General features: G+C 34.8%; 1 protein-coding gene across 1 annotated transcript; it reads left to right on the top strand.

Annotated features, from left to right (window-relative positions):
- Window positions 1–13,752: 13,752 nt before the first annotated feature.
- Window positions 13,753–14,091, top strand: LOC110863926. Its single transcript, XM_022113139.2, has one exon. It carries the CDS (start codon window positions 13,753–13,755, stop codon window positions 14,089–14,091), a length of 339 nt encoding a protein of 112 aa, XP_021968831.1.
- The last annotated feature ends 1,602 nt before the right edge of the window (window positions 14,092–15,693 follow it).

Raw genomic sequence — 15,693 nt, 5'->3', positions numbered from 1 at the left:
GACCACAAGGAAAAGTCCTTGCGGTCCACATGGACTTTTATATTGCACAAGTATAATTTATGGTAACATGTTGTGAACCTTGATGACTTTTCCTTGCAGTCCGCAAGGACCTTTTTTTATATTACACACGTGTAATATATGATATAACACACATGTGTAATAGTAAGCTTTTTTTTTCCAAAATTTTTAGTTTTTTTTTCATATACTACATATATGCATTATATAAAAAAACATTTTGGAAAAAAGAACCCATTATTAAACATGTGTGATATAACATGTATTACACATGTAATACATCATTTTGCCATGCAGACTACAAGGAAAAGTCCTTGTGGTCCGCAACGTGTTTTTTTTTTTTTTTTTTTAATTCTGGATATATGTATTACATATGTGTAATACAACTTCGGATAAATCTTTTTAGTTTTCTCATGATCCCTCCCCTCGTTATATAAAGGCTTAAAGTTAATTTTGTTTTCTATATATTCTTCATTATAAATTCATTTAACTAGTTGATTTTCCGACCCCGCGTTGCGGCGGGGATCCAATGTCTGCAAAACGCGTGCCGACAACGGCAAGCGGAACATAGATAAAAATGATGTAGTAACGATAGTTACTCCGTCCTAAAAATGATTTTAAAAAATCTAATATATAATAGTAGGACCCACACGTTCTACACGTTGAAAATTCGGTTGTTTTCAGTTCAGTTATGACGTTACTAACACGTTAAAATATGGATGAGCTCGGTACCGGTAATGGCACCGAAAGTACCGATCCCGAAAATAATCGAAATTAGGTACCGGCACCAAAAATGCTCGGTACTATACGGTATGGTATTTGAAGGTAAAAATAAATAAATACGGGTATGGTGCTAGACCGGTGTCGAACTGAAAGTAATGATTCTGAAAACGCCAAAAGGTGGGTACCAAATTGGTACCGAAAATGATTTGGTATAGTAAATTGGTACCGATGTGATACCCGTTTGATTACAGGATTTGATACCATTTGCTCATCAATAATTTAAATATCCAAGTTAAATTTACATGTTACAATTCATTCATTACAGAAAAAGACAAAAAAGAAAACAAAAGAAGTTGTGTATATAAAACCTCATTCAAACGAAATACAATTACTTACCACGTGTATGAAAATCAATCTAAACGGTGCAATTACTTGCGTTGCTACGTGGCATGAGCTCAAAGTTGATGTTAGCGATGAGCTCGGTACCGAAAACCCCCAAAAGTGGGTACCGGTACTGAATATACATGGTACGACAACGGTACGATACCAGTATTTCAGATTAAAAACCGGTACCGAAAATGTCAAAAGTCGGTACCAAATCGGTACCGAAAATGTATCCGGTTTGGTAAATTTGATACCAGTACCCGGTACCATTTGTTTATCCCTATGCGTGTTGTTGTTCATTTAGCTATGCGTGTGACTGTTCATTTAGTTGTGTTATTAATATATAGGTAAATGTTATCATATCTTTTTTTTTCCTATCAAACAAACAAGATCTAAACCAAGAGTATACCAAACTGAATACATGACATTAGCAAGAAAAATTTCATGTTACAGATCACAATGGTGTGCGTTTCATATGTAGTTTTTTCAAGCTTTCTTTGAATAGTGATTTGAATTGTGGCAATGGCTGAATTAGATCTTAAATTATCGCGCTTGTTATGACATGATTTGTCGGTTGACTTCCCACTTTATCCTGGGAGGTTGATGAATTGATGGAGACGGGCTGTTGGGGCATAAGAGAGATCATGGGCGAAACAAGCGGAGTCAGTACAACCAGACCTTCTATTAATAAGGGTATTAAAATACGTCAATTTCTACACTTTAGTCTTTTAAATTGTCGTTGATATAGTAGTTTGGAGTCAATTAGTAACGTAATAAAGTGTGCATCCATGATCTACTTGTATACTGGTATGATGCTTGTTCTCACAAAACTGATATGGAACCAAATCTTTTCAAATGCAAGATTAGGTGATGTTGTAAGAAATTGTTGAAAGAAAAAAGAGAGCAAACAGAGAGATAGGGTGCACAATTTATATTTATATTTATATATACTATAATTTGCAACAACATTAGGTATTTGGTTGTTGTACGTTGTGCATATTTGATGTTTATGCTATTTGTTGTTGTAACTTTGTAGTGCTTTAGGGAATGTACATAATGCTTGATGTTTTGTAATTACCCATTACCCAATACTATAATTACCCAATATTTTTAGGCACAGGGGTGTTATAACTTATGCTTTGTGAGTTTTTCCAAAAAAAAATATTTTTTTTTTTTTTTACTTTTAACCAAAAACTATTTGATTATTTACTTTTAACCCAAAAACTATTAAACTTTTCAGCTTTACTTTTAACACAAAACTATTTTTTTTTTCACTTTTGATCCTAAAATTTTCATTTTTTACAATTTAACCTCACAAATTTTTTACTTTCAGCTTTGGTCGTCTATACTTTTCATTTTTCGCAAAATATTCGTTTTACGTTTCGTTATAAATTTTGCGAGTTAATACGCTACAACGTGTGTGTGGGGTTAAACGATTTTACGTCGTCCATTTCTTTTCCCGTTTGACAGGTTCATCGTAACGCTCGGGTCCTAAATCGACTTAGTTATTCTTTTATATGTTTTACGTTACGGTTTAATTTCTTCGCGTTAACACGCCGCAACTTCAGTATTGGTAGTCACTAGCAGTAGTGTGGTATCGGTGTTCGTCCCTGCCATAACGCGGGGTGCTTACTACTAGTCGCATATAACAAGTAAATTTAATAGTCTTTTCATCGGGCCTTATTAACCCAATGCTCAATTGAGCCCCTCGGTCCCCAAGACCCCAAGTGGACTTTCATCGGGCCTTACTGGTAAAGGGCCAAGGACTACGAAATGCATCTTCTTTTCAATTTCTTAGTACATCTCTATTATGTTTATGCGTTTTATTATAAAGGAGAATGTTCAAATGAAAACCATTAGTTATCGTAAAAACTCGAAAACTAACTAAAAAGACCAAAAAAACGTACCAAACTCTTTTTTTTTGCATACCAATTTTCGCTATTTTATATATAAAAAAAAACCTTTTTTTCAAAAAAAAAAATAAATAAATAAAATTTTTGTAGTGCACATGTGTAATAGTAAACATGTGTATGTGTACTACACATGTAAATTATTACACATGTGCACTACAATTTTTTTTTTTTGAAATTTTTTTATATAAAAAAACCTGCGATTTTTAATAAAAAAATTGGAAAAAATAAAAAAAAATTGTGTATTTTTAGGCTTTTTTTAGTTAGTTTTCGAGCTTTCGCGATAAAAGTGGTTTTCATTTGAACCATCCCCTACATATATATATTTTTTCTTTTTTATATTAAGTTAAGTTATTAGTTAGGTGATTTAAAAAAAAATGTGTAAAATATAAGTTGCTGATTGAATTAAAGAAACTCAGTATAAAAGTAAAAAAATGATAGTTAAGTAAAGCGAAACATAGTTAAGAAATCCAAATAAAACGGTTGAATCAGCATCTAGTAAAAAATAATGGCACCTCATCACGGAAATTGTTTTCTAATAAAAATGTGACATTAGCATCTAGTAATAAAGTGGACTTTTTACACAAAATATTAATGTTCAAATGAGATTTTGAAACAAGACTTTTAAATAAAAAGATATCATATCAATAATTTTTTATAGTTAAAAATACTAATATAGGGATGCGAATACCTGTCACGACATGAAAAACACTATTTGTGAGTTTGAATTTAGTTTAAACATGTTCAAGCCAGTTAAGGTCAACCCCGCAAACATGTTTTGCTAAACATGTTGTTGAAGGGTTCATTAGTTGACCAACTTATTTTATGCCCCAAATTTAAAAGATGAAAAGAGAGATAAACATCAAATTTATAGCTTATACATAATTACTTTGTATACATGTATTTTTTGTTGTTAACGAGTTGACGCCTACTCGCGCGTTGTGGCGGGATGCAGATTATGAATTTCTTTAATAAGTTATATGAGTTTCGAAAATTATATAGTATACGTAATGTAATTTCTTATTAACCGGGAGTGGTGATAGGAATCAGACCAAACAGTACTGGTTCAAAACAAACGATAAAATTTAAGGATAGATGTGCGACTCACTTGGATACAGATTCACCATCAAACGAATCGTAGTGTTGCGATGCTAACCGAAGATACAGATTCACCACCTTGGTTGGAAACTCGTGTTTAAGAACACCACCTAACATGTCACGGTTAACCAGGCTTATACAACTAATTAACCCACACACAAAGATGATTAACACAAAAATATTCATTCATAAAGTTACCACCTTTTCCATCCATTCTAAAACAATACATAAAGGAAATTGAAGAGAATCCATGTTTCCACATCCTATGAAAGTGGAGAAAACTACTTTGAGAAAAATTCAAATAACTTGGAATTAAAATACATGGAAATAAAATTGCATGAAATAAAATATCATAAACTTAATATTTAATGATGGCATGCATGGTGGGTTCCAAAGGGCCGGGCTTCAGATCTGTGTTGGATTTCTTCTTTTATCATGGAGCTCCAGTTAATATGCATTCGTGACCCAGGTTTGTTAACCCGATATACAACATCTTACCCGATTGTATCAATGGCTAGTGATTCTGGGCCTGGGCCAGAACTGATATCAAGTGGTCTGACGGGTGATGGCTGAAGAACAAAGCCATTGATGGAATTAATGTATTTTTGCTCAAACGAATGACGATCCATCGATCCTGAATGGTTAACCGTAACAATAAGGTTCGCCAGGAAAGGAAGGCGCATACTCTCCGCCCTCCTACATGTCCATGCCAATCGAATTTGCGAATCATGTGGCGGACATCTTCAACGGATTTCATTGTAATCTAAACTCAAAATCCTCTGGCATCAATTGATAGTTGAGGATCATTTCACCATTGAACATGCTTGTAAACTTCTTCATAAGTAAATCGAATCTGAAATTAGAACATTGATAAACCATAAAAACTAATCTATAACTCAAAACGTTTATTTGATTAAAATTAGTTGTTCTTTGATCTATTTGTTCATAAATACGTAATAATTCAAGATTCTAGTGAAACTCAAATTTATTAATTTATAAGATAGATACTAAAGAAATTACATCCCGAAACAAATTATTCCCCAAATAAACTCTTAAAAACATCTATAGAGGAAATCTGAAAACCTAGTTTGATTCCTGTCTACACAGAAACTTGACTCTTCCCTCATATCCTTTTCTTAGCCATGACTGCACAGAAACTTGACGCCCTGATTCCCATTTGTAAAACACCGATTCCGGTCTGGAACTACCAAAATCCGATTCGTTATCGGTTCTTGTAATGAACATATATGTCAGATTTGAATATGTGGTTCGAAAAAAAAAGTCAGATTTGAAGATATGTATATGGAATGGGTTATTAGATTTTATCACCCTTAACTATTGGTCATTGGCCGCTGCTACCTCCAACTATCACTTTGACACCCGCCACGAAAGAACAGTTGTCTCTCTGTCTCTCTCTCTCTCAATACATATACATATATAACGAAGGGTTGTTGAAGATAATCAAAATCACTGGCGGAAAGAGGCGGCAACCACCCTCAGAAACCCTTGCTCCTCTCTGCCTCATAGAGTAAACTGCCATTTCGATCCAGATCTGCAATGCCACCACCGTCACTCCACCCGCCACCGCCCCACCACCTGCCCTCTCGCTAAAACCATCCAAAAAAGACGCACAGCTGCCGGAGCTTCTGCTTCATTCTTTCACCGCCACCACCATAACCACCGCCACCACCAATCTCTCTGATCTCTAACCCCCACAAACAATCAGATCAAAATATTTCTGATTTCGATTCAGATTTGAAACTCAAAGCTTTTCTCTCCAATACACACGAATGAGAGAGAAACATGAGAGAGAGAGAGAGAGGAACGCAGAGATGACGATGACGATGGTGGATCTGAGTTTCGGTAGGGACGACGCCGGAGTGATGCTCAGGTGGGACGATGATGATGATTTATTTGGGGATTATGTTGATCGATCTAGGTCTCAACTTAACTGATCGATTTAGAGAGAGAAGAGAGAGAGTCTGTTAGGGTTTTATGATGATTTATTTGGGGATGAAGTTAATTAAGAAAATGTAAAATGAAAAGCAAAATGACCAAAATGCCCCTGCACTACAGGATAAAATAAGAGGTTGCAACAGTCAAAAAAATAGGGTTTTTGAATTTTGGACTAAAATGGCAACAAAATGCAAACCACAGGGACGCAGATGTAATAAGTTTGAGATTTGGACTAAAGTGGCAAAACTGGCCAAACCACAGGGACCAAAATGGCAGTTTACTCTTTTTAATTTAAATATTATATTATCAAGTTTGAATTCAAAGATTATCTTATCAAGTTTGACTTACTTTGTTTCAAAATACTAATTCAAATCACTCTTTGATATCCCCCCCTGAATATGGTCCTAGTTCCTTGTCACCGTCATACGTCAATCGCTACCACCGCTACTCGCAGTTGTACGTAATTATGTAAATCACCTATGCATCGAGAGATCTGTACTTTACGATCTCTAATGAGGGACCAAGAAAACCACAATCAAAAACAAAGAAAAAGAACTAAGAAACGATAACGACCGCAAAAAGTCACCATCTTCATCATCGGAATAAGAAACGACATGAAGAGATGTAAAGCCTATGCCAATGAGTGTGGGTTTCTCTGGAAGAACGGATGCGATGGTTTGAAACTTCGCATGGCAGTTACAGCCTACAGAATGGCGTTCTCTTCTTTCTATCTTGCCCAACTTCCTCTTTCTCTCGGCCTGCCATGCAGTTCGCAGTGCGGGTTGGTGTTGTTGATTTCATATAAGCTTTGATTATTTTTGTAAACTTTAATTAAACTTCAATGCAAATGATGCTATATATAAGGTATTGGTACGCCTAGCCGAAGCGTTATGTTGTTTAAAGAATCGTTGTAAAGGTGTTTTATATTCCTTTGAATTGAAAAGAAACGAACATGTACGTCGGTTAAATTAGATTGCAAATTTTATTCATGTGCTTTAGAAAATAACTATATTTAAATTAAGAGGAGGGGCGCGTCCGTTTGAGTATTTTAGTTTAATGGATGCACCCCATGTGGTTTTTTTAGTATTGTATAATATAAGGAAGTTTAAAGGTTGATATTTGTAGAGGTGCGTGCGAAGCGGTGGGAAGGATGAAAATTAATTGTTAGTTACGTAAAAGGGTGGAAGTCAATTGGTGGTGACTATAATTGTTTTTTGTAGTTATACAAAGGGGTATGTATGTGTAGGTTTTTAAAAGTCGCGAAGCAAAGGGGTGTATAATTTGTAGAGGTGCGTGTGAAGCGGTGCGAAGGATGGAAATTAATTGTTAGTTGCGTGAAAGGGTGGGAGTCAATTGGTGGTGGCTATAGTTGCTTTTTGTAGTTATACAAAGGGGTACGTATGTGTAGGTTTTTAAAAGTCATGAAGCAAAGGGGTGCATATATAATATAATATAATATAATTTTCAAAAGGTGCGTTGGTTAATGTATTGTACACATATAAAATTTAAGCAAAGGGGTATGTATGTGTAGGTTTTTAAAAGTCGCGACTTTTCATTCTAGAGAGGCAACCATTCTACATACAATAATTAAGCAAAGGGGTATGTATGTGTAGGTTTTTAAAAGTCGCGACTTTTCATTCTAGAGTGGCAACCATTCTACATACAATAATTAAGCAAAGGGGTATGTATGTGTAGTGTTTTAAAAGTCGTAACTTTTCATTTTACACTAAGTGTTAAGTTGGGGGTGACAGACATCAAAGTGATAGTTGAGGGTGGCAGCGGCCAATGACTAATAGTTGAGGGTGATAAAATCTAATAACCCATATGGAATTGAATCGAAAGTTTGAGATTACGTGATTTTTTTGATACGGGAATTGAAATTCAAAATGAAAACCGGTGCCAAATCAGGGACGATCGTCGGAAGTTATATGAAGATCAGTGTTAACTAAAATGAATTAACTAAAATGAATGGAAGATCAGTGTTAACTAAAATGAATTAACTAAAATGAATGGATGGTTTCCATGTGAAAACGTAACAAACGGTGTGATGGTTGAATAGTTTAATTGAAAATATGTATTGGATTACATGAAATTAAAACATCAACAGACATACCCTTTAATATTTATTCGGTGGCTTTTAGTATTTAAAAGACATAATGTTTAAACAAAGAGACATAACCCAAGTTAGTTTTTGTATTATATAGATAACAAGCATGACATTACCCGCGCGTTGCAGCGGATGTTGATTATCAATGTCATTAGCATCTCAATTTTTAAATTTATATGAATAATACATCTAAAATTACATGAACATCGTAATTACAACTTCATGTTATTTTTAATATCATAAATTCTGCAAATAATTTGAAAGTTCTATGAAAGTTATGGTATAAAGACGATTTCTTGAAGAAAAAAAAGGTCATCCATAAAGGAACGTGGGTGCCATTCTCACACCAATTCCAGTTTTGTGATTCAAGAAAAATAAAACTAATCAACGATAAAGAATCTTTTCATCGCTTGAAACCGACCAGACAAATGAACAATCTTCTCCAAAAGCTTGGTTCAAGGTCTGCAACACAGACCCAAAAATTTGCTCTCTAAAGTTTGTGAGCGAAGGAGTCAGAGGGTTCCCAAATCCCACCTATTTTTCATGGGTTATGTGATTTTTGTGTGACAATATGGATATGGAACGGTTATTAATATAACTGCCATAGAAGTCATCGCGACCCAACATTACAGAATATTAAGAATTAACAGTAAAGTCCGAGGGTTTTTTTAATGTTTTCGTCCTCGGTGACGGTTTAGCAATTGTACGTATTTCATTCGAATGTGTTTGTCGGTTTTTTTAATGTTTATTTGTCGGCGCAACGTTTGGTTACCAATTGTGTGTACATTTTTTTCACTTGAATGCGTCGGAGACGACATCTCACCGTTTCAGTCTCAGGAACGTTTTATTCTCGTCTCGTCGCTTTTTCGGATAAGGAAACCTTATAATTACCACTCGATCTGAATCGTTTATTAAAGTCTACACTTATCCGCCATGTTCTGTGTTCTGATCACATCACCGCCATTGCCGCTGCTCTCCGGTGATTGATTCCGATCGATGGTTGAATCTACATTCATGCACCGTAGATGCTTTTAATGATAGGGGAACCTCCTTCAAACTGTTCTTCATCTTGTTGTGGTTCTTCATGTTTGTATTCATGGTTATTTATAAAGGGACGTTACATTAATCACCCATGCAACCGATGTGTTCATGTTGCTTTTCCTATTCATCACATTCTTAAACGTGTCTAACGGAAATGTGATCGTAACATCTTTTGTGAATTAACGGATGAAGCCCTTTTAATTAACAGTTAGTTTTCAGAGGGGGAATAAAGAGGCGTCACCTGTTCCGTTTCATTTATTTTTTTTATTCTGTTCCGTTTCATTTATTTTTTTTATTCTAAAGGATGTGTTGGTTAAGGTTTAAAATGCTCTATGTACCTTTTCTAATCATCGTGACTTTTAGAGACAACCTAAGTTGGTTTTTTTAGGATTATAAAAAGACACAACTTTTGATATTAGGACATGTTGATTTGGGTTACATGTTTAGTAAGGAAAGGGTATTAGTAAAAGGTGTGATGTAAAGAGACATAACTTTTGACCCCAAAGGGTATTAGTAAAAGGTGTGATGTAAAGAGACACAACTTTTGACTTACTCTAAGGCACCCCAAGTTACTTTTTGTAGGGTATAGTAATATGTTATTTTAGAGTATTATTTTATATAAAAAAGAAAAAAATAAAACAAAATTTCGGGTAAAAGGGGTCGTGTTTGTGTCAATCCGCGAAAACTTATAGTGTTTATCCATATATCTAGCAATTTTTTTTGGGTTCTATGTCAAATTCTCGTGTTAGTTCAGATACTAATTTTTACCGTTTTAATACATTTAGTATGCGTTGTGGAAAACTGTTGTCTAGTATAAAATGAACCCATCTTTTCTTTTTAACTTTTTATGGAGTAGGGCTGTGGGGGTGGCAAAAGACGATGGAGACTTTTCGTATGATATCAATATTAGTAAAATATTGATCTTTTTCCCTTATTTGACAACCAAATTTCGATTATGAAAATAAAGGTCAAAAATTAATGTGATTATCTCAGTGGCGGAGCTAGGCCGTTAATTCAGGGGTATCTTGTTTAGGGGTATCGTTTGTATAAAACAAAAAAAAAAAAAAAAAAAACCCGAAAAAATACACTACGAATACGGAGTTGAGCCGTAGCCCGTGCTACCCCTCTTAATACATTAGTTCCGACCTGGATTATCTTATAATATGCTTTTTGCATTGTTAAAATGATGTTTATAATACGTCAATCTGTACATAACACATATCTATGCGTATTAGATTAGTTTCATATGGTAATTTCTTATATTTTCTTGTTTTATGTTCTCATGTCAAGATTTTTTTCAAACTAATATGATACACGAAGTCATGTCATTTAAAGATCCACGCATTTATTATTATTCATGCATAGAATATACATATTTTCAAACTAATATGATACACGAAGTCATGTCATATAATTAGATTCACGTATTTATTATTCATGCATAGAATATACATATGTATGTATGTATGTATGTATGCATGCATGCATGCATGCATGCATGCATGCATGCATGTATGTATGTATAAAGTTTAGATGATTAAAAGTAGACACACATAAATATGTGTGAAATTGTTCTAATATCAACATAGATATATTACACAAATAGCACTTTAGTTATTTTCTATGTACACAATAATAGTTGCAATATGGTATTCTTATATAAAAGTGTATGCAAAAAAATCTCATGCTTGATACTTTTGGAAGGGCGAAATGAGATTGAAACTGACCAATCATTTGGTTGGTGGGTTAGGATATCAGAAATATGGATATCGAAACTATAGATTTATGGGTTTATATACTTTTCAAACGAGCTTTTTTTTTATCCCCTTGTGTAGGGCAGGAGCGAATTGAGCCAACTAACATTAACTCAGATTGAGCTAAGAGTCGAGCTAACTTAAAGTAGAAACTCATATAGTATACAACACTTGCCCCGTCGATTCAATATTCCCATCCTTTTTACTTTACGGGTTTGTTTGGTATGGGGGTAAGGAAATAGACGAGTGAATGAAATGGACAAAGGAACGAAATGAATTATTATCATCATATAGTCTTGTTTGATCACTATACGAGAATGAGATTAACAACCCAATATTATTTCCGCACCCCAACCCCTCAATATCCCCATCCTTTTTTACTTTACGGGTCTGTTTGGTATGGAGGTAATGAAATAGACAAGGGAATGGAATTGGCAAAGGAATGAAATGGATTATTATCATTCTATAGTCTTGTTTGGTTACTATATGAGAATGAGATTAACAACCCAATATTAATTCCGTGCCCCAACCCCTCAATATCCCCATCATTTTTACTTACGGGTCTGTTTGGTATGGAGGTAATGAAATAGACGAGGGAAATGAATGAAATAAATAAAGAAATAAAATAGATCATTACCATTTGATAGTCTTGTTTGGTGGGCGGTGTTGGTGATGAAGGGTGAGAGGGGGAATGGAATGAAGAAAACAAGGGTGGTGGATGAAATGAATTTGAGGGAATGAAATGCCGGTATTCCATTATCTTGACTAACCAAACACATTTTTTCACTCTTTCGCAATTGTCCATTCTATTCCGTCTTTGATTCCTACATACAAAATCCAATTACTTAAATGCTACTTGAAAACACGTCACCTCTTGATTGGTTCCTATCAGAATTAAAATTAATAAATCAAAATTTAATCAACCAAACTACAAACACATTATAACCTTATATCACTGCTTATGTCAACCTAACGTCACATAGCACATGTTCATTCCTTTGTGTAGTGGATGGTACAAGTTGCAATCATGTTCATGTAAATTAACTTGTCTTTACTAGGCATAAGTTTCTATAAAATTCTGGTTGCGCGTGACTACTTTCTCTTGTTCATATCCTTAGATTCATTCTAGTTGACAGAAACATCATCTAAAGGTCGGTGAGTGTGATAAAGAACTATGAAAAATTAATATATTGCTAGTCTGGATTTACATAAAAGAAAACTGGAATTCAAGGTATAATCAATGTACAAAATTAGACGGTAACGCGCTTGTATTATGAGGAAGTATCAACTTATGGCATTACATGACCAACACAACTGTGCGACAAGGCAATGAGAATATCCTGTACTAGAGCTCTAGAACATCAACCTCTAGAATAGGTTGTCTGGATTTGTGATAAAAACAATATTGGAGATTCAAAACTCAAGAGATAATCGTAGGAGACACTAAACGCACTAACATACCATTAAATGGTAGCGTGTTTGTACAATGAGAAACTACCAACTCATGGTGTTACATGACGGGTGTGACCCAACACGGCTCCCCAAGATGACAAGATTTTTGCGGCGAGGCGCTCCTCGTCACTATAGTAAGTGGAACCATGTAGTCTTTCGTCCTATGAGTACTCCCTTTAGAGGGACGGCGGTCATTCATCATACCAACATTCAATACTCTCTCTCTATCGATTAAACCTTTTTCTTACTCTCAAGCCAAAGTTTGGCCACTAGACTTAACCCTCCTAGTGAGGCTAACGATATTGTCTTGCCTCATACGTCAAACAACCGACCTTCACCGAATTAGTTAATATTATTTTACAAGTGACATTGCTATTCTTGTGAAATATTTGGGTAGAGCAAACAACGAAAAGAGTCCAAAAAAAGAGTTTATTTCCCAAAGTAAAAAATTCAAATAGTCAATGTTGTGGAGGCATAGAAGTGCTAAAGAAACATAATTATAAGAGTGCATAGTCAACCACTTGGTAGAAAGCTTTAGTGGTCCTACAATTTTAAACCGACCTATGAATGTAACTTTTGGTGTGTGAAAACAATCCACTTTGGTTACCAAAGGTAGGCCACAATAAAAGTAACACCAAAGCAAATTAGTGGCCTACCTAATCTTTTAACCAGCTAGAAAATCATAAAAGGCACCATGCCAACCAAGATAGCAGTGTAACATTAGCCAACAAGATGTATACATAAATGAAAATTTTCAATCTTTACAGTAAACTTTAGAGGTGGCAAAATGGGTGGATTGAATCACGGGTTCAGATCAAAATGGGTAATTATGTTTCGGGTTGAAATGAGTTGGCCTAGAACATATCTTATTCAACATCAGAACTTTTATAAATTTTTAGTGAACTTAATATGATTACAAAAGAAATTACATATGACACATATGACATGCTTATTTTTAAGCTATTTTTATATACTCGTTAGACTCGTTAAACATAACCAAAAAATCAACCCATGCAGTAAATTGTATGAAGTTACTGAACTATCATCTAATTGTACACTACTGCTCAACTCATGAGTAACACACATTGATGAAAGTAACAATAAGAAAATATGTTTTGTATATGAGATCAGTTGAGCATGCACCAACAAAGAATCTATGTGGGGTCCAAAGTGCAATATAGTATTTCTGTAATGTTGGAAACTACAGGGGCAACTTCCTGTTTTATTTCTATAAATACAACAAAAATTCTAAACCTTGCTTACTCTTGTTAACCTCTTTGTATAAGAAAAATCGAAAACGAAACGAGCAAAAATGGGGAATTGTATAATTATACAAAACAAGATCATGCAAAAGGGTGAAGAAGTCATCAAACATAGAGGATCCATGAAAGTTAACCAAGTCTTAGGTGGTCAGACGTATGATCCGTTGCCCCTTTCGGAAAAAGAAGGCGTGGATAGAGTTGTGAGGATCAAGCTGGTGATAACGAAACAAGAGTTGGAGGTGATGTTGAGAAAAGGAGGGGTTTCAGCAGGTGATTTGGCGTCGCGTATGCAAAAAGAAAGCTCAGATGAGGCGGTTGTGATTGAAGAAGATAGTAGAAGTTGTGGAAGATGGAAGCCTGTTTTAGATAGCATACCTGAATCAAACTAATGTTTATGATTATACAACTTTATAGCTTTAGCATACAAAGAATGTGTTTGTAGTCAGTAAGCCTGAAGGCCGAAAAGATAGAGTCAAAGTTGGTCAACCCAAACTGTAATAACATGAAAGAAACCTAATATAGTAATCTTCAGAGCCGGCTCAACCGTTTTGGAGGCCCAAAGCCAACTAGAAATCCAAGGCCCTACACCCTTGCGAAAATTAATGTTATAAATCAAGAATATTTAGAGGTTGTAACTTATTAAGAACTAGAACACTCTACTTTAAATAATTATTTGATAAAAAAAATAGCAACGAGGTTCTTTTAATGAAAACAAAGATGGGGTTTCACCAATTAAAAAATTAGAGGTAAAAATAAGCAACAGCGTAGTCAAAAAAAAAAAAAAATGAAAAACAAACAAATATATATTGAGGCCTAAGATTTGATGGGCTTGTACCAATTGATTTTTGGGCTTTGTAATTTAAACAAAAACAAACACAAAAAATGTGTTTACCATTGTCTCAAACACCTGACCTCTTTGTAGATAGAGAGCGAGCTTTCCACCAAATCAACATATTATTTTGATTTCATTCCCCCTAACTTAAATATTTATATACACACTAGCAGTCTTTTTTTTTTTTTTTATAAATTTGGAGGCCCTTTTCAAATAGTGGCCCAAAGCCCTTGCTTGGGATTAGTTACCTTTGGGCCGGCCCTGGTAATCTTATATACATGTTTTGTTCTCTTCCAATCAGTAAGAGGTAAAATCTTTTAAGAGTTACACCTAAAAATCGACTGACTTAGAAACTGTGTAACAAAAACGGTAGGCGCCGTGTTATTGTATATCATCCATGATAAAAAAAAAATGGTGCATGATCAACTTCTATAGTAAAGTTCAAGTTGATCGTTGATGAATAACACCATTAACCTGTGCAACCAATAAGTACTTGCGTTAATGCGCCACTCATGTCATTGTGGTTTACTGAAAGAAACAGTTAAAGTGCACTTACATTGCAGCCATCAGTTTAGAACTACCTCCAAAGACTATACAGCATGCTTTAAGCTTATGATAAGTGTGAAAGTAGTGGGTCAATGAGCCAACAAACATTAAAGAAAGGGAAAATTATCCAAATGTTTCTTAATCAACCAAAATTACTAAAATGTCATCCTTCTGTGTTTATGGACGGACTCCTGCGACATGGGATGCGTCCGTCTGTCAACTTGAAGATGTGACACCCGGCTTTTCAGGCCGTACCGTACAATTGTAATACGTGTTGTGAATAGGTAGCAGGGCTATATTTGACTGGTTATGATGTTTATATGTGAAATTTAGTGTGTTGGTAAGATTAAACTTTGATAAAAATTATGTTGGCAACGGTAAGATAAACACTTATCGCGTAACGGTTAAAATGCGAACCGAACATCGGTGACCACCCGATCAATGTCAAAATCCTAAAAATAGTCTGTTATGATTAGAATAAATATTTTCATCATATTCGTGAGGAAAAATAAATTAAAACGCTAAGAAACTCTATTTTCCGAGTTTAAGCGCGTACCGCGCGATATAGCGCGTATACCGACAAAACACTGTCAATACATCCAGTCAAGGCAAC

The sequence above is a fragment of the Helianthus annuus genome, chromosome 6 (assembly GCF_002127325.2).
Source record: "Helianthus annuus cultivar XRQ/B chromosome 6, HanXRQr2.0-SUNRISE, whole genome shotgun sequence".
Classification (NCBI taxonomy): Eukaryota; Viridiplantae; Streptophyta; class Magnoliopsida; order Asterales; family Asteraceae; genus Helianthus; species Helianthus annuus.
Note: the sequence above shows the minus strand (reverse complement) of the source record. Positions and strands in the feature narration are given on the sequence as shown.